At 42.3% G+C, this 19,978-nt stretch overlaps 2 protein-coding genes across 3 annotated transcripts; one reads left to right on the plus strand and one right to left on the minus strand.

Moving 5' to 3' along the window:
* The first annotated feature begins 500 nt into the window (after positions 1 to 500).
* traf3ip3 (TRAF3 interacting protein 3) lies at positions 501 to 16,848 on the plus strand. Of its 2 annotated transcripts, XM_088921864.1 has the most exons (15): positions 501 to 660; positions 2,381 to 2,850; positions 3,592 to 3,736; positions 4,038 to 4,107; positions 4,962 to 4,989; positions 5,565 to 5,594; positions 6,485 to 6,580; positions 8,964 to 9,035; positions 9,140 to 9,280; positions 10,105 to 10,242; positions 10,601 to 10,736; positions 11,723 to 11,773; positions 12,524 to 12,660; positions 15,058 to 15,171; positions 15,944 to 16,848. In XM_088921864.1, exons 2-15 carry the CDS (start codon positions 2,476 to 2,478, stop codon positions 16,103 to 16,105), a joined length of 1,695 nt encoding a protein of 564 aa, XP_088777990.1. In that variant the 5' UTR covers positions 501 to 660; positions 2,381 to 2,475; the 3' UTR covers positions 16,106 to 16,848. The 2 variants fall into 2 exon arrangements, with proteins under 2 accessions (XP_088777990.1, XP_088777991.1); XM_088921865.1 differs by lacking the exon at positions 5,565 to 5,594.
* Positions 16,849 to 16,861: 13 nt separating this feature from the next.
* On the minus strand, positions 16,862 to 19,234 carry c7h1orf74 (chromosome 7 C1orf74 homolog). Its single transcript, XM_088921866.1, has 2 exons — positions 19,201 to 19,234; positions 16,862 to 18,632 (listed from the first exon to the last, which is right to left on the minus strand). The coding sequence occupies exon 2, from the start codon at positions 18,477 to 18,479 to the stop codon at positions 17,700 to 17,702; it is 780 nt and encodes a 259-aa protein (XP_088777992.1). The 5' UTR covers positions 18,480 to 18,632; positions 19,201 to 19,234; the 3' UTR covers positions 16,862 to 17,699.
* Between the last annotated feature and the right edge of the window lie 744 nt (positions 19,235 to 19,978).

Below are 19,978 nucleotides of genomic sequence, written 5' to 3' on the forward strand. Positions count from 1 at the left end.
TTTTACATTTATATTGTTTCTGACTGGGAAAGTATGCTAAAACTCTTCAAAACTGGCACATGGCATAGCTCTTCTGCTACAATCAAGTGTTACAGAAGATCAGGGATGGATCACTTACATTACAAGAACCAGGACCTTTCAAATGCATATTCTGTTGCCTCGTAGCAATGCTCCATCCATTATTCATGAGTGGCAGTGGTTCTGTCTTTCCTTTAAAACTTTCAGGGGTGAGCAACACTAGAATGGAAGACAGTAAACTAATATAAACTTCCCAAAACTCCATGCCCTACACTGTCTTTCCCACCAACAGACAACACGGCCAGTAACCACTACTGGATCGTAGTGCTGCTACAACCGGGTGCACCCTTAATCTAGGAAGACCATCTGCAAGCAGGCACATGCTGCTAGCAGGTTGCCGGACGAGATAGAGGAACACGGGTTGAAATGGTGTGGTTTCTGTCTCATTTCCCGTAAAAAAAACACAGCAATAGCACAGCGGCTATGACACTTCACTGTGCAAGCGTCAGAGCCTAGTAACAGAGCTCAGGCAACACAATGGAGGATCCCCTTAGCGTCTTCTTTCTGTTGTTTTAATTTTTCAAACAGGCATCTGGTGTGTTCACATCACCTTAGCAGAATATCTTGCAGGACTGGGAGAAGGTAACTCATTTTAAGGTCTTTTCTTAAACTCCATGTTTTTCATCTGCCTGTCAAACACAAGTCTTCGGGTGTGGGTGTCAATAGGCAGCTTTATTCATGCAGAAACTCCCGCCCTAGAAAAAGGGCTCTTCTCACTTAACTATCAAGAATGCAAGCAGACTTCTTTTCGGTTACTATAGTCACAGCTGTGTAAGCATAGTTAAAATTTGCTGTTTAAATTTACTGGTCGAAAACAGATGAAATTAGAATATCGGAAGAAGCAAAACTATCCAGTAGTTTCAAAGATATTCATGTGTGCAATAATGTATTAATGTAGGATTCCTGTAATGTGGTGCTGTTCTGGGCTTCTGTAAAAGGACCCACTTAAATGTTACACTGTTGCATCTTGAAACAATTCTGGATTCATTATTTGAGTTGCTGCGTAAATTTCCATTCTGCAAGAAAAAAGACAGTTCAAACTATTGCTGCTTTTCAGAGCAGTTTAGTTGTGGTGGGAACCACACCAACTCGTTCCTGTGAGTTTCTAATTGTGCAAATTGCTCTGAAGCACATCCTGTACTTCATATACATTTATGATAACAATGCATCACATTTCTTGAAGAATTGCTAAAGACTTTCTTAGTTTCTACTGGAAGTAAAAGAAATTAATGGTTTGATAGAGGCAGAGAAGTAATGAATAGCTCTTGACTCAGATCTGAAGAGAGTAAAGACTGAAGTTCTTATCAATGAAGTATTATGACTAGACTACATCTGTCTGAGCAACAGAATATTTCAGACAAACTGTAACGCAGAAGGCCCTGTTCCTGACACCTGGTAAGTGAATTTTGAATGAAAGTATGTACAGTAGTAATGTATTCAAAATGAAAAGAGCAATTAATCATTTTGCTATTTTTTTTTCAATTTTATTTAAAATGTTATTCTTTCTTCCTGTAAAGCTGAGGTTTTATAAAATAGTGGGAAGCAAGACTACATTTTTTTCCAGTTACTGTCTGTTACGAACTCGGTTTACTCAATAATCATTATAGAATCAAATAATCAATCATCTCTATGAAAACCACAAACAGCTTGTTCTTTTTATAATCCTTAAATTGAATGTCCAAGAAACAAACTTTACAATAATATTTTATTCTTAATGATAATGTATTGTTTTTTTAAGTTACTTTAGCAAATACAGTAGAACAACCTGCTTTTGAACGCCTTCATTTTTCATGGCAAAATAGAAAAAATACTAAAAACATTTTTAGTCTATGAAAAAAAAGAAAACACACACCGTTTATTGAAATTGTTTTCAATATATCTATTGGTATTATAAACCAAATCATTAACTAACACAAATGATAAAATTATATACTGTAACAGCATGATAATGGTAATGTGATTTTGGGTATGATTACAGGATACAGCTGAAATGTATACTGATTATTGTCTCATTTTTAATTCCATTGCTTTTTCAAGGTGATGTTTATGTGGTGAATTTGCACAAATTTAAATGGCTATGTGTCCCACACAACAAAGGTATTTGGTTTTGGTTTTATTCCAGATATTCCCAGTTCTGCTTGTAAAGTTGTAGACTAAAGTTGTAAAAATCTCTTCACCTGGGAGGAGTATGAAATTGATCAAGTTATCCCTTCTCTGGGCAGAGGAAGGGCCTTTTTTAACAGCACAAGTAATTAAATAATTAGAGTTGTTTAATTACGCATATGATATGTCTGTTTTTCAGGATCTCTTCAAAACCAAGGGGCAGAGTCCTTTGGGGATTTCCGGAAGAAAGGGGCCGTGTGCTGTGGTTAAGATTGAATTTTGAGTGAAAATAAGATGGAAAGCGGCAGCATGATGCAGAAGCCGATAAAAAGGAGCTGGCTGCAGGCCGAGAGCTACGACCAGAAAGTGGACATCAGGGTGTCCAAGCGCGAGTGTCTCCGGGAGCGCTACAACATCACCACGTGCCGGAGTGGCGGGAAAGCACGGAACACCGACTGGAAGAATGAACAGCAGAGCAAGAGGCAGAGGGAATTTTTAAGGAGGAGGCAAATAGACCGAGGGGTGTCAAATGGAGAAGAAGAGAAACCACAGGAGCCCAAAGTTGTCCTGCGGTCTAACGTCTGCAGGCCAGCCCTCCTGAACAGACGGTCACTGGTGATGTCACAGGAGCTCGGAATAACGTGGCCAGATCTGAAGACCATTGAGCAGGTAACTGATAGTGATCTGGCGCCACCTCCTCTGAGCTCCACCCACCATGTTGAGGATTTTCAAATTCACACGATACCGGGAGGCTATTGTTCTAGTGGAGAAAAACATCTGTAAGATAGGATGATCTGAAATGCCACACAATGTTCTGCACCAACTAGATGTTGAAGAAATGCTGCTGAAATATTTACACCTACATTTTTACCTAGGCCTACATATTTTAATTAGGTTCAATTAGGAAGGCTGCAAATATGGCTGATGAAGACATGATGCAACACCTTTGAAAACAAGACAGGCTGTAAGCTAAAGTGGTGCTGAACCAGCCTGCAATACTTAGGAAGGCTTTAAACTGAGTGGTCGAACTCCAGTTCCAAAGGGCTTGTGTGTCTGCCTGTTTGCATGCCAACTCAGCTCTTAATGACCCAAATGAGCTCATTATTGGCTTGACTGGAACAATTTACCAGCTCTCCCCAGCTCTTCAGATGCTTTAAGGAAAGCTAGAAAACCTGCAGATTCACAGGCCCTCCGGGACTAGAGCAGGACCACCCTGCTTTAAAATGAAACAGATTGACTGGATTGTTTTAGTCAAATATTCCAAAGCAAACAGCACTTTACCCAATGTACAGTACATGACACAGGGACTGCAATGGGTCTTCCTACTTGTGCTGATGCAGGACATGGATGCTGCTCATGCGACATTCAGAGCAGTGTTTTAGTGATCATCTGTGGTTAATCTCTCTCCAGGCCCTCTGGATAAGCGCAGAAACACCATGCAGGAGAAAGTCAGGAAGGCAGCAGGCTCTGACAATGGGAACAGCTTCCCACCTGTCAGTGCCCCTGCAGGATGGGCCCCTGAGAGAGGAGAGAGTGGCCCTGAAAAGAGAACGAGGTGGGAATAGGCCCGGCGCTGTTCTACGGCACTAGATCGGTTTCCCTGAAGTGAGCTTGTTCTTTCTGGAACTCTGTGCACATCCTGGAGTTTGAACTACATTTGGTCTTTTTTTGCAGCCAAGTCAACAGTGACTCAGTAGTTCCATATAATTTGAGATTTTCTCCAACTGTAATCAAGCAAATTAAGCAAATGAAAAATAACTGGCCAGTCTTGCCCCTTACACTCATGTATAATTCAATAAACCCTTTTTATATTAAGGCTAAACAACACCTCTCTTTTCTGTGGCCCATGTGTCCAGGAGTTCAGACTGAAGTGGAAGGGTTGGTCAGCAACCAATACCATCAGCGAGAGTCCAGCACGCAGACAGAGTAAGTGTGGTTTAGCGTTTTTAAGACAGGGGTGCAGGGGTATCACTGCGGTGGGCAGCAAAGTCCTGAAGACCAGCACTCCTGCAGGGTGTATTGTCATTTTTATGTCACAAAAGAGTTAAGACCCAGAAGCAGTGGTGATGTTTGCCCATTGTATAACTGAAGGGATACAAGACTTTGTGGAGGTCACGTTTTTACAATACATCACATGCATATGTACATTGGGAATAACACATAGATCAGGGTCAGATGGGTACTTAATGCATGAAGTGAGTGCTATTTTGAAAACAGAAAAGAGGGTGTTTCCCGAGTCAAGGAGTGGATGCAGGAGATTTTTAGACTGCTGATCTCTGGAAGAGGGTGATCAGAGCTTGGTGCTCCAAACTGGAAGACTGAGGGTTCAGTTCCACTCTGTGCACACTGCTGCTGTACCCTTAGAACTTTATCCAGATTGCTCCAATGAACCCAGCCTCCAGAAATTCAGGAGCATTGGTGGGGTAGCTGTCAAATCACATCCAGGGGGGAGTCCTAACCTCACTTCACTCGGATAAGCTGCAGTCAGCTGAGCCTCTGGGCTCAATTACAAAGTTTCTTTTTAATCACTGGATGAACAAGGAGGCCCAAAGAAGAAGGCCTCCCCTCACTTGGGGTTTCAGCCCCGTGGCCTTGATCAAAGGAACTATATCTTGCAGCGTGACCATGTGGAAAACTCTCAAATGAGTGCCGAAGGTGAAGGCCTGAAAAGTTGCAGGCCCTCTTCGCTCTTCACTATCTAATTGCTTAAATGTTGAGAACCCCCCCCCCCCCCTTCCCTCTGAATTAACGGAATTCCTCTTCCTTCTTTGTTTTTGCAGGAGTGGAGTTGTAACTGCGAGTGAAACAGTAAGCACCTGATGCCTGCTATATCAAACACAGAGGATTCAGTCTTTCATTCTTGCCTTTCTCTCTGTCTTTTACATCACCTCTCAAAGCTGCAGGAGTCCATTTACAGTTTCATTTTTAAATCCTGAAGGTGTTACAGCAGCCTTTTCTGACACACTTGTGTACAAGTAAAAGAAATGGTTTAGGAAATGGTGCAAGACAGCAAAGTACAGCAGGTCACAGTGACAAGGGATTATACATACTACTAGATGCTTAAACATAGCAGAGAAAGCTTTGTGGATTGTGTGCTCATCAATTCCCTCCCTTCTGCCAACATTGGAACAAGTTGATTGAAATCTGGCCAGAAAGTGACCCGAGCTTGCTGGTTTTGTTTAGCTTGCTTCAGTGCATTATATAAGTGCCTTATTATCGGCTGTCAGAATCTAAGAGGAAGAACGATGTTCCCTCCCCTCCTTCCTCTGCAGTGCTTGCTGTAGTGAGCAGCTGGAGACTAGGTGCTGTGACAGAGGTGTCAGGGCACAGTGCAGACTTGTCAAGACTAGCCTTTCATCTCCTCTTTCTCTGTGTCTCTGCAGGCGATTCTTGAGCTTTCAGGCTACTTACAGGTACTGTACGTCTTTCTTCACCCTTAGCTGAAAAGCGCTGAATGGTGCAGAGTTAAGTCTCTGTGGAAAGTTGGTTATTTACTTGTGAACTTTTAGTCAATTAGTCCTTCCTGCTTGCTTGTAAAAATCATTTTCAAAGTGATTTTATGTTTCCATCTATGCACAGCAAAACTGAAACGTCTAGTCGTTCCTGAATGATTAAATATTTAAAATACAAATCCACATTTAAAATCTAAATCTAAGATCATCATTGCTTTTTCCTTATCGTAATATAATAATCATATAATACATGACTGTAGTGTTACAGTAGTAAATGTGCCCCCTCTCTACAGATAATGAAATAGCTCTCATTACTTTAATAAAAAAAACGTTTTTTTCATATTAAACTAAAAGCATTAAAGCATGAAACAATGTAAATGAAGGTGAAGAGTCAGAAAAAAATGATGGGGCATAAAGGTCAGATTGGAAAGGATGGAAAAGAGGCTGTTGAAACAGAAGGAAAAGTCGCCAGACCAAAGAAGACATCTGAGCTGACCCTCAAACAGCATGCTTAATGTTTGCATGTTTAAGGCATGGCATGACCTCCTTGACTCACTGCCTGTGAGGTGGCAGAGCTACAAATATCTAGCTAAGTAACATCAGAGAGCAAAAGCAACACAGAGGTAATAGCAGTGCATCTAGACTGATTCGTTTGGATTGTTCAGCCACACAGTATACCAAACAGAATGCTGAGAGGAATAGGTTCAATATGTTCACTCCACATCTGAGAACAGGTTAAAAACAGATATCCACAAAGGGTTAGGCTTTGTACGAGACGCTTGTGTTTGCATTTGCTCATGCCAAAGGTTCCTGATGGCTATTCCTTGAAATTAATCTTCTCTCCATTGCAGGAGGCCCTGCATCGAGAAGCTGCTCTTAAACAGAAGCTATCCATCCTGCAGCACATCGCCTCTACCTTACTGCTCTCCTCGGAGAAACTGTGGACGGTAAGGAGAACGCTTAGGCTGTGCAGGTCTGTGACCATGAAGGACCTGATATGACCATATTGTGTTTCTGCATGATGATGAACTTACAATCTGTCCCGATCTGATCTTTTTTCTAGTGGTGTTATAAAACGTCAACCCCTAGCAAGAACTGTTGAGAACGCACAGCTCAAGCTAGTTCAACTACAAATATGAGTACTATAAGCGTGCAGGGCTGAGGGAATCTTCGTGCGTCAGTGGTTTTGAATAAATGTCCCTTCTGAACTCTTTCAGGTGTAATTTATATCAGCGGGTTGTAAATTCACCCATCCATTTTCTTACCACTTCTTAGACTAATTCAGGGTCGGGGGGGCGGGGAGCCAGAGTCTATCCCGGCAAGCAACTGGTGCAAGGCTGGGTACACCCTGGATAGGATGTGAATCCATTACAGGGCAAACACAGACACCCGCACATACACATACACTCACACCATGGCCAAGTTTCCCAGAAGTCAATTACCCTACCAGAGGAAGCCCACACAAACCGGGAGAACATATAAACTCCACACAGATAGCACCCCAGGTATGCCTCCATTTTTAAATACAGTACATTTCTATCATCAAAGTCATTTAAAGGGACCACTATACAAAACACCACAATAGTTTTTACACCACAGGTTTTTATGCAGCCACCTGTGCTGTAATTTAAGGGAATGTGTCAATTCTTTCTTCCTTTCTCAATGCTAGAACTGTCCGTTTCCTTTCAGAGGATCAGAAATTTGTGCAAGAGCCGTGTACTGTAGAATTTGGAAGATCACAGGGGCTGGTGTGAAAACCTCAGTGTTACGCTTTCTGAGATCAGTCTACTGTGAGCACAAGTATCTTCAGTGATCCCATGAACACATGAACAGTGCCTGACTGTTTAAAAAAAATACATGTCCTGTCTAAGGATAGTAGCACCAAAACAGAAATAGCATGTTGGAGAGAGATAACCACAACCTGTGTGTTTTATTGGTGTATTGTATTTTTGAAAGTATCTATTTTGGTTAGGATAGTGGTACCAGGGCCAAATGTCTTTCTAAACAAGACTATATTGTATTTGAATACACCGAAAATAAAGAACACTCCCTGCCAGCAAGTTAGAAAATCCACCTGTCACTCACATCACTGCCTGTGGTTTTAGTTACAGACGTTGAAATCTGCCTCCTCCGCTATTATTAATCTTATGTGGTTTTATTCACATCCTGTTAGTGCTTTAGCTAAGGCTGAGGCTTGTGGAAGGTGCAGCATTTTCTCACTGGCAATATTAACTGTATTCTTGAATTGAGTCCTTAATTGCAAAGGAGCATCCTTATTAATTATTTCATTTAAGGAACAAGCAGTTATGATGTATTTCCATACAAATGGCCCTGACTGGAAGAAAACACACAGCAGACCACTGACCAAACCTCACAATGATATTGCGATGGATAAGTCTCGTTCTTTGGCAAACGTGGTTCTGCTGATGTATTGATGTGTGGAACAAAATGGCTTCCTCGTATCACAAGAGGCTCCTGCACTAGAGTGCAGAAATGTTGTTTACCTTGTCATCCCAGTGAGCTACCTTAGCTGGGCGACATCAAAGCTCTGTGTTAATACAGCCCTGTTTCTTGAGTGTCCCGAGGTAAGGTGGCTTTAAAACTCTGTCCCATCTGGTCTCACCTGTTTTCATCAAGAGTTCTGCAAGTTCAGAAACATCCGTGAGGTGACAGTTAGAGTTCTGCGGTCTGTCACTTCCTCTTGCGTGGAGACAAGCAGCTCTCTTCAGAAAGCACACTTGAGAAAGCACAAATCTCACAGGAAGGGTGGGAGCAGAGCTATGCACTCCTGTTAGGGTTAGTCTGTCAGAGTCCTTCATTTGTGTCACTGTCCTTCTGCAAGGGATTTACAAAAGAGGGCATCAGGTTAGTATCTGGGGAGGTGGTGGTAGAGAAAAGTTCTAAAAAAACAGCGATAATGCTGGACTCACCAAATCGAATGGCAGTGGAAATTTTCACATTTAATTCCATTACGATTTTCAGTGTCATGCTTTTAGCTGGGTGAGTTGTCTTCTTTGAGATTCAGTAGCACTGAATGTTTAGGATACAATTCATCTTTGTGATTTGTTTTATTTCGAAAGCAAATGCCACTATTACAGCTCATAAAAATGCAAATAGTTGCTTCAATCCATTCCAGACTGGGTGAAAACCCTCGTTAATGTTCTACCGGGCATGGGGTTTGGTTTCAATTTAAAACTATACCGTTAAACTGTATTTCTGCAATTGGTTTGTACTCTTCAGTGCAGAGGGGAGAAGATTAGAAATCTGCACTTTCTGACTTTGCTAAAAGATAACAGTGTATGACAGTGGAATGTTTAACTGTCTCCACAGGCTCAGTATAATGAAGATCTTATGAAATGCAAGATAGTCTCTCTGGAATCACAGCTGCAAGTGTGCATGCAGGTAAGAGAATAGCCATACTATTCAGAGGTAAACAGAAAAAGTAGAAATGAAATGAACAAAATTCAAAGGCTGTAAAATGGATCAAATGGATTTAATCTTTTAAGACATATTCGCGGGATGGTGTGAAGAAGAAGATGCTGAAGATGGAAGAGCAGAAGCTGAAGTATGAAGAAAAGGCCAAGGCGATGATGCAGAAATCTATCCTGGACAAGCAGGCAGTGGAGGAGAAAGTGCAGAGCTTGGAGGTGAGTGGTGGCTGGGAGCAGGGTGACAGAGCGCAAAGACACTGCGGACCAGCGGTCCAACCTGGACACAGGCCAGAGACTGTCAGCCTCTGTCTTCAGTCTTCTGATTTTCTATGGTTACTCTTGTTAACACGTGAACAGTAACATTGAAGCCTAACTGAAGTATAAAATTAAAACATTAGCAATGGAAACAATCATATTACAAGTCAAATTTCCTACCTGAGAATCAACAAAGTCTCTTTCCTCAGCTGAAGCAGCATTGTTCACACAGCAATCTTGCCAGCTTCTCATGTGAGATTATTAGATCTCTGAACCTAAGCAAAGTTAGGCCTGGTCAGTACTGAGAAATAAGACCTATAAGGAAAACCAATTGCTACTGTAGATGGTGTTTAGTTGACCAATAGGTGGCGATCTTTTGCTCTTGACTAGAATTTCCAAAAAAACTATATGACACATTGCTCTGGGTCAATGTCAATGAGACATTAAACCAAGTGCTCTGGATATTTGACCATTAAACCAAGGTCAATTAGTCACCTGGCTAATTGGTCACTATGATCCCATAGCACTGTTTGCAAGAGCAGGGGTGTCCTAGCTAAAGTCTACTCTCATGCTGTAGAATTTGTCTTCTGAAGCAACTCCCCATCCTGGTCTGCTGCTTAGAGGGCCTGCTGGTACAGAATGGCTCCTGTGAGTGACCCAGGTGCCTCAGGGTGGTGAATGAAGTCTGTCCCCTCCTGTATGTACTGTAGATCTCTCCAGGACCCTTTGGGATGAGCAGCGCTGTATATGTACAAGCTATTATGTTTAACATGTGTCTCCTCCAGGACGCCCTCCGGGCTGCCCAACAGGAGGCTGAACACTGGAGGGGCCTGTGCGAGGACATGAAAGAGAGCTGTGCAGCCCTCAGGTGGAGCCATGAGCAAAACACCGACCAGCTTCACGTCCTACAGAGCAAGCTGGAGGTAAGGAGAGCTGCTGAAAGGATCTGTTTCACGCCTGAGGAAAACAGCCCACAAGGTCAATCTTGTACTTAACAAGCATTATGTTATTTATTTCATATAGACATTTGCTGCTGCACAATTGCATGTATTTATCAATCCCTATACAATATACTGTGTATTACATTAATCAGCTGCAACAAAGCACTCACAACCTAACACTGACTCTTGCTAGAACTCTATCACCCAGAGCACAAGCTAACTGGAAGTACTTCTTGTGCCTGAGCTGTCAGCATGCCTTCCCCCCCCCAGTCTGTGTGTCACCACAGAGAGCTCTTTTCTCACTGGTGGTCAGCTAGTCTCTGTTGCCCCTCTCCCTCAGCGAGCGGGGGGTCAGGAGGCAGCCCTGCGGTCTCAGCTGGATACTATGCAGCAGAACGAGGAGGACCTACTCTCCAGGATTGCTGTGCTCCAGGAGGACAACCAGCTGAAGAGGGACCAGCTGGACTACCTGAGAGGTACTGTGCTGCAGCTCCTTGCAGTAGCACCCGTACCTCTTGGTTCAAAGAAAGGTTCATTCTCATAGATAGCCATAACACTTCTGAACAGCACCTCTGAATCCTCCTACCCACACTTTATACCCCACTGCTTTGGTACTAACTCACAATACTGTTAGTACTTGGTCTTTATATATTGTGCTATTTGAATGCTGCTGAAGATTACAGTTGTTATCCCTTTTAATGTAACTGTAGCTACTGTATTTTATATGAATCTTTTGTATACTGCTGCTACCATATGTTTATGCATACTGCTGCTACTTTCCACTATGTAGTTGGCACACATGCTATTGTCTTATGTTCTTATCTCCAATAATTTGTGTTGCCATTTGTTATGTGAGGAAACACGTAAGTAAGCATTTCATTGTGTTCAGGCAGATATGACAATGAGCTTGAAACTTGAAACTTGTGACGTTTGTTGTTGCTGCATCTTGATGCATCAGCTGTAGTAAATCACAGTACTGACACAGGGAAAATAAGGCAAAAGCAAGAGCAGAACACCAGGTTAAACATGCAGGAAATGCATGGTAAATTGAACCTTTGAAAATCTGAGCAAACATCCTGAGGATGGTCCACCTCAGTCGCTCAGGTTGCCCATCACTGTTTAAAAGAAGATTGTATGTGGCAATGAATCAATAGTGACTTGTTCAGATTTTTAATTTTGCATGTAAATTGTCTTGTTTGAAAACATTAGGAAAATGTATTTGTCGTGCATCCTGTAGTCGTCAACACAATCCTAAAACAATTACTGTCTCGAACAGTGTTTATATTCATATTTTCCCTATGAAGTAACACAGCACAGTCATAGTCAATGTGATCTTCAGATTAGCTCAAACTCGCTTTGGAGGAAAAGCAAGGCATCACACTGCACTGTGCCACACACTCACTCAATATAAGGCTTTGAAGAGTGTGCCGCCCTTCTTACCTTATTTTCTTATTGGTTTCAGAGAAACTGAAGAGCTCTGAAGATCAGAAATCAACAGCAAGCCATGTGCAGAGTAAGCAAACTACTCAAATTTAGATACCTCAGAAAAGTAATGACCACAAATTTGGAAATGCTAGGTTTTTTTTGCCTGTCACAAAGAAGAGTTAGATAGAAACCAACTGAGTAAAATCAGATTTCCCCTTGAGACAATTACTACAGAACAAGACTATCTACTATGGAAGATCCCCAGTCTCAGAACAGCCATTTAGAGATCTTCACATGTTAACCACTCCAACAAGGAAATTAAATTAAAAGGTACAGGCTTGTTCTTTTACTTTTAAGGTTTAAACTGAAATGAAACAAAACAGACTGCTAAAAACTCTAACAAATCCTAGCTCAGCTGAGCTGTCACTAGACCTGCATCTACAAGCTTGGCAGCCAAACTGTTTCCCCACCACAAAAACACAAAGTATTAAACCAATGTAGCCACCACCTGTTTCCCTGGTCTTCTGACAAAGAAAAAGACACACACATCATATTCACATTCCAATTAACTAACAATCTTGCAATTTGCAACAATTAACATCCAAACATGCTGTATATTTGTGACCGTCTCTTTGGCGGCCTCAAGTGGTAGCTCTGTGGTCATTACAACTTTGTAATCCATCACAAGACAAAAAATGAAATGCGCTCATTTTCATGATGTATTCTGGGCTGCTTTTTTCCCTAAGAAGAATGGAAAATGCAAGTTCACAAACGTGACCCAAACATTCTATGAATCTGCACATACTCATTTAACTTTTTTATTTTTTTGATATTACAGCAACAAGCTCTGGAATATGGAATTCCAATCCCCAGTCTAGTCACCTGGGGGGAGTGGGGATGGACCAGTGTGCACTGGAAGAAGTTGAACACCAACTGCAAGAAACACAGCACAAGCTGAAGACAAAAGAGAAAGAAGTAAGGCAATGATTTTTGGAGCCCAAACCTATTTAGATACTGTACCTAGGAATCACACAGTGATTCACACAAAAAGCAGATACATTTCCAGTGGTACTAATTTATATAGGAATGTAAGCTACCTGTTTTACAAACACCAAAGGACAGCTTGTCTGTAGTGACACATGATAATAAGGAACTCATTTTTGTCTGTCAGGCATGTACAGTCATCATACTAAAGTTAGTTGCACAAACAGAGGGTATAGATCTGTGCTAAAATGACAAGGATGCAGCAACATTGGACTACATGTTCACAAGGACTCTGAGACAGGATGGAACTTTAAACTTCAGTTGAAATGGCAGCACATGAACTTAATTTAACTATGCAACACATTGCATAGTTAAGTGGAATAGTGTTGCTGAATTATATTGCAGAGAATGTTCGTGAACAATATTTTTGCTGTGAATAAACATCAATATTTTGTGTATGGAATGATGAATTAGCCATGTTGTTGAAGCCAAAACCCTTGCTTCATGGCTGGATGTGTTTCTTGGTTTACTTAGCTTCTAACTACCAGACAGGCTAGATGGGTCAAACAGCCTTTCTCGTTCCTAATGTCTTATTTATTATGTGGCTGTTTTTATGGTTACTAATGTGCTAAAGTTTACAATTAAACATACATTCAACTTCATTTGCAATGACTTGTGTTCAGCTGTGAATAGCTGATTTGTATGTTATAGGTTTATTGCAGTCAATAAGCAATGAAAGAGAAGGCAAAACACCTTATGATATTTAAATCAGCTCTATAGTTGCACCACAGAATCAGAAGAACTGTACAGTCAATGGAGTAAACTAGTGTTGTGTTGGTTGCTTTCTAAATATACTTATTAAATGTGACCTTGCAATAAGCTGATTTTTTAAACTAGAAAGTTGCACTATGTCTTTTAAAACTTAATACTCATTTACAAACATTTTCACTGCAATGTTTATGATCACACCCTTGATAGCAATCTGTCATTAATGTCGTTTTATCTTGCCACTCAAATCAAAGCAACAGTTTGTTCTGTATTTTGTACTACTGTTACAAAGTTGCAGTATGTTGAAGAAACGCAATAGACATTCCTCAGCAACAAGAGTGTTGTTATTTTTGTAAATATAGAGGCTATAATGATGAATAATTATGGTAATGGTACAAAAAAACATCCTCACTATTTTTACAGTGTGGACTTCATGATGAAAATTGCAAAAATAAATTTCACTCTAACTCAGGGGTCTTGAACCCTGATCCTGGGGAGTCCCAATATAATTTTGTCTTATAGGTCATCCTAAATCACCTTTTGTAACACTACAGACATGGTAGATTTTGATAAATTAAGCATCCCATTTGCTCAGTTAATGGAAGTCAAGGTCAATCCTCCTGGAATAGACCCTTTAATAAGTTTAATTATTTTGGAAAGTATACACAGTACAGGCCTGGTTAGGGTCTTGAATTAAAGAGAAGAGCTTGGACACCCTATCTTAACCCTAAGAGGCTGGAGGGTGTTTGTTTGAAATGCAAATTAAATTACACTGCAAAAATCACCAGTTTAACTGATCACAGTCTTTAGTATTTAATGGCCTTCTATAAGCTGGACAGTGGCTCTACAGGAACAGGGATGGAGACCTGTGCCCTAAGCCATACAATGTGAATTATTCTGTAACTGTGATCCAAACATGTAAACCTTGTGTTTCTTTTTGTATTAAACTTTGTTGAAAAAACTGATGCCTGTGATTTTTTTAAAACCAAATTGATAATAAAAGGGCCCAGAACACTTGTAGCACAAAGCAGGAAACAATCTAGGATGCTTTGTAACTGCTGACATTGGCAAAGTTAGTCGAATTCACCTATTAGTTGAATTTGTTTCCTGACAGCCAGCAATCTGCATTCTCTTTGCAGGTGTGTGCAATGCTTCCCTCAGTTTACCTTAATAAAGCGAAACAGAAACACTGCTGAATCCTGTCCCCCATACCATTCATCAGGCTGCAACAAAAGAAAACACTTCAACTAATCAAGTAGCCGTGAATCTTGATGCCGGACTTTTTAGAATAAGCAGGGTATTGTGCCTCAAGTGTTCAGCTTGAAATTAACTAGTTAAAATCAGCTAGTTTGAAAACTACTTACTGTTGTAACTCAGTTTTCAGTCTTCAAGCTAAAGATTTACCAAGAAATCATTTTTTCAAGACTATGAAAGTAGAGTCACACCCACACTTAGCCCTTAGCCCTGTGTCTCTTATCGGTGCAGTACCATTTAGAGTTTGAAGGACAGAGCACTTGCTCCTCCTCAGTGTGGGGGCTGGGTTACAGCTCCTGCAGACTGCACCCAGTGCGGCAGGGAGCAGGTCTGGGTGGTAACTGGCCTGTGGTCTTGTCCCCTCAGTGCGTGGAGCTGCGGCTGGAGCTGGAGGCAGTGGAGCACGAGTACCAGTCCTGTCAGTCAAAACTGAAGCAGTGCAGGGAGGAGCTCAAGCTTCTGCAGGGCCGGAAGAGACCGGTGAGGTCCAGCACAGTGTCACTTGGACAGCACACACACACTAGCACACTGCAGGGCCACTCATACACACACTCACACTGCAGGGCCACTCATACACACACACCCACATACCGCAGGGCCACTCATACACACACACTCACACACTGCAGGACCACTCATACACACACACCCACGCACCGCAGGGCCACTCATACAAGCACACACATTCACACACTGCAGGGCCACTCATACAAGCACACTCGCACACTGCAGGGCCACTCATACAAGCACACACACTCACACACTGCAGGGTCACTCATAAACCTTTTTCAACAGCAGCTACAGTAACTCATCTTGTAAAACCAGAAGAGCTTTCTTGACAACCTCCTGCAAACCACTGGATGTAGGCAGCAAGATTCTTCCAGGTTGGAAACAGCAGAGCTGCTGATCTTTATGTTACAGCACCTGGATTTAAGTGGAGGGACGACTGTGATATACCATGTATTACAACAGCAGCAGCACAAGATGTATAAAAAGACTGGGGAAGGGTTAGCTAATCTCTTTTTCAGTCTAAGATGAGATACTGTATGTAATCCCTATTTCTTCAGTATATGGAAATATGTGCCTGCCCGTGTGCCCTGCGTGTGGAAATATGTAATGGAGAGTTTAAGGCTATGAGGAAAACTGAATGATTAATGTTAATACAGAGAAAACTATTCCAACAATAACACCACACAAAGGACAGTGCCGGCGGTGAGTGCACGTGGTAACGGATCTCTTCTCTGGCTTTCAGAGGCGCTGCAGCACGTGGCTCTGTCTCTCCCTGCTGGTCGTGCTGGTAGCGGTTCTAGTGGCCACCTTCCACCCTCCCATTTACGAGCATCTTGCGGCCCTATATCCAGTACTGAGGACGCACGCTGACCAGTTCTTCCGAAGATTCAGCTCACCAGAGTGAGACAACAGCGACGGACCTCAACGTCCCCTTTCGTGAAACAGTGGGAGAGACAGCGAGAGACACCCCTCTCTCGTCCTTAGCGTACAAACATTCCCAAAACCTTGCACGCCTCCTCATACAGGTGAAGCTGGAAGTGAAACGATCTTATACTACACAATGATGTACACATTTGTGGGAAAAAAAGGCTGATAGAGGTCATCTAAATCTGTTTTTTTAGCAGTGAGGCATGCTATCTGGATGTGAAAAAAACTGCAAGACTTAATAATCACGAGTCGTTTCGCAGATGCTTTTATGTTAAAGTGACTTTCAGAGACCTATGTTCAGCATAACTTCTGGACACACCACGGTTTTAAGTGCATCTCAGCCAAAAGGCAGAGCACAGGAAAGTGGTCTAACTGGGGCCTGAAGCAGTGTAGAACCAGATGGTAAAAAGCCCTTTGCCTTAACCACTGCACTGCCTGGCCTCAGTACAAACCCCACCGTTTACCAGGACTTTAACTTCCAACAACCTCAGGTATTTCAAGACTGACATTAAAAATGGTTTTGAAAAGTAAGGATGGAATTTACTTTAGCCTCTAACGTTTTGAAAACAGCTTTACATTTTGTAGTACAAAATGCATGTATTTTGTTCTTTATTTTTATTATGGATAAAATAAAGTGCAATTGATGTTTGTACCATGTTTTCACGGTTTGGGGAAGAAAATAATATTGTACCTCACGAGAATAAAACAAAATGACAAATACTCAGCAGTGGTGCCTTGCTTTTTTGATGGGCTCAGGGTCTTGAGCTGGACCAGGCACTGCTTCTGTAGCCCAGCAACCTTTATTGCTACAAACATAGTCGTACATTAACCCTTTTTCCTTGCAGGAATTCATGAGTGACAATCAGCTTTCATCCCCACAGAGCATCTTGGTGTGGATTTGTGCCACACAGGGCTAGAAGGTGTGTAACCAACAAGTCCGGTCCGCAGTGACAGTAGTCCAGCACATTTTGTAGTTCTCTCCAGATCAACCTCACAAGACTTTGGGAAGAGGGTTAAACTGGATCAATTAAAGCTGAACTGGACTACTGTGACCATTCTGCAAAGATCGAATGCTTCTATTTAAGTAAAGAGATCTAAATCACCTGCTGATATCAAACCCAATGAAACAAAAAAGCTAGGATACTTCAGACACTTAAACACTTAAGAAGACAATTTACCAACAAAAGGTGTGCGCCCCCATCTCTCCCAGGAAATTAATCATTCAATTATACAAAAGCCCATAAATCAGTTCCTAAACGCCTAGAGCAAACAATAGTTTTTGGCAATTTGGCTCAGCAACTGTTGGCACACGCAAGGTTTGACTGCTATTTGCTCCTGTAGTGAAGCACATCCCGGGACTGGTTTAATCCTTGAGCTGAGTAAGAGGCAGCTTTGATGATATTATCACCTGGCGTGCAGCTTAGTGCAACAGGACTCGGGAAAATACACCACTAACCAAGTCCTTTCATTGGTCAATTAGGGGCCTGCATTACCCAAAAACCTTCAAGACTCTGCAGCTCTCCCAGACCCAAGCTGGCCCCCCACTGCGTGATTACACAGCGTGCTCTCTCCTAGAGTGTGACTGATGGCAAGGTGACTGTCTTGCTAGAGATATGGAGGTCTGTAAAAGCAGCCTGCCGGCTGAACCGGTCCAGCATCTTGCCAGTCCAGTTGTCCATCTCGGCCCGAGTGGCTGACGTAAGGATTTCCGGGATGCTGAAGGAGCAGAGTTGGACTCTGAAGTCCTTGGCTATCGCTCGGCACAGAGCACAGACCGTGGTGACCCGCAGTGGGGTCATGCTCAGGCAGTTCTCAAAGCTGCTCTCTTGGTCGAACCAGTAGGTGGCCGGGTAGCCCAGAAGGACTCCGAAAAGGGTGCAGAAGTTCCACGGGGAACGTGCCCATTCGACCAGCGTGCCCAGTTTGAAATAATCTACAACCGCCTGTGTTAACTCCTTCACCCTGCTTTCGGGACCAGCTAAGGCAGGCTGGGCCCGGGACTGGGACACATCTATGACAGTGACGGTGTTTTTCAATAGCAGCTCCTCCATGTGCGGGACTGTCAGGTCTACATTGACAATCACAACGTTCCCATCGACCGCCAGGACCTTCAACACGTGGCTTAAAAACCCAGCTTCGCGCAGCTTGCGCAGGTAAAGTCGAAGCTGCTCGGGTCCCGCTGTGTTGGCATCGTAAAGGAAAGAGGGTCTCAACCCAACGTCCACCGCCAGGACCTGCGCAGCAAGGCTCAGGCATGCAGAGGGACGTAAACGCTGTTTCTTTCTCGTACCGGAAGCGAGGCACTGTTGAGCCACTTCAATAAGGAATTCGGGGGCGACTCTCGCTGACATCACCAGAGACCGGCGGAGACTTGAAACCCCTGCAGTCTGACACCACCGCTAGTCCCTTAACAGAAAAGATCGACCTGTTCCGTTTCCGTTCTTTTTTATTTATCGGTTTCATTCCTCGGAATCCGGAGGTCTTCTTCGGCGGCAGGAAAAATACTGAGGATGACAGAAAAATAGTCTGTAACTTTAGTAATAACGTACAATACGTATAACCTTCGAGAAACCAGCAGGCATCAGTCCTACAAAGCGCAGGCAGATCACGGGCATAACTGTGCGGGGTTTCGCCTTGCTCAGCAAGTGATGCACCATCAGAAAACAGACCGATATCAGTGAAGAGTTTCACTGAGAGGCAGCAGCGAGCCCATGGTAATAATTTTACTAGGAGCTTCCAAGAACTATTCGCGAGACAATAAGACTGAATGAAGCACTTTTAATTAATTCCTTAAACATTCCATAATCATAAAATTATACCTCGATTTTGAATTTTTGCCAGGTTTAAATTAATATTTAAAACCTAGTTCGGAAACGTTTTCTTTTTATATTTCTACCCTGCTAAAGCACATATATATAGCTAATTATACATCTCTAAATAACGTTTAAAACTTTATGATCTGATTTTTGTACAAAACTTCATGCACCAAGTATGATTATTGCTTTCGATTGTACTACCGGATCCTTTATTTCCTATTGCCTTTTTAAAACCTTTACTAAATACCTTCTTTACCTGACAGCGTACAGCCAAACGCCAAGGAAAATATTTCAGCGACGACTCAGAACGACGCAACTATGCTTACATACATCTACACCGCCGCCTAGTGGAGCGGATGTCTTACCGCATATTTAAAGATGTCCTTTAAGACAAAAATAGATATTCTTCTAAATTGTAAATATAAAAAGAAATATATAATATACAAATAAATCCTGTAAAAATAATCTAACCGTTGAAATGTACAATTAACTGCAATAATGTAATGCTTTTACATTATTGCGATGAACTGTATTGTAATAACATCCCTAAGGATCTTAATTCACTACTGAAGTGAAGCACCCAGCTGAGTAAAATACTACACCAGCAGCCCCATTACACAAAAAATCCGGATGGGACATGAAAAATTGCTTCACACCCTGAGTTAAGAGGGGTTTTAAGAAGACTGATTGTGCAGAGTGGAATTCAGCCAGGACACTGTGGTTGACATCCTTGCTCTTACGAACAGTGCCTGGACTGATCACCAAGCAACCAAGACCTTATTTTAACATCTCATCTACAGCAGTGTTCCCAATCACCATACTGGAGCAGAAATACTGGTGCTGGGGGAAGGGCACCACCTCCTGTTCAACCAATATCAATTACAACAGCAACCTGGTTTTTCCCTGGACGTCTCCCACCTCACTATTGACCAAGTACAGCCTTGCTTAGCTCGTGAGATCAGACGAGATCGGCCAGGAAGATGGAAACTCTTTTGTTCTTTATGTTCCTGTACGTTAATATGACGTATTTCAGA

The sequence above is a fragment of the Atractosteus spatula genome, chromosome 7 (assembly GCF_055471065.1).
Source record: "Atractosteus spatula isolate fAtrSpa1 chromosome 7, fAtrSpa1.hap1, whole genome shotgun sequence".
In the NCBI taxonomy this organism is placed as follows: domain Eukaryota; kingdom Metazoa; phylum Chordata; class Actinopteri; order Semionotiformes; family Lepisosteidae; genus Atractosteus; species Atractosteus spatula.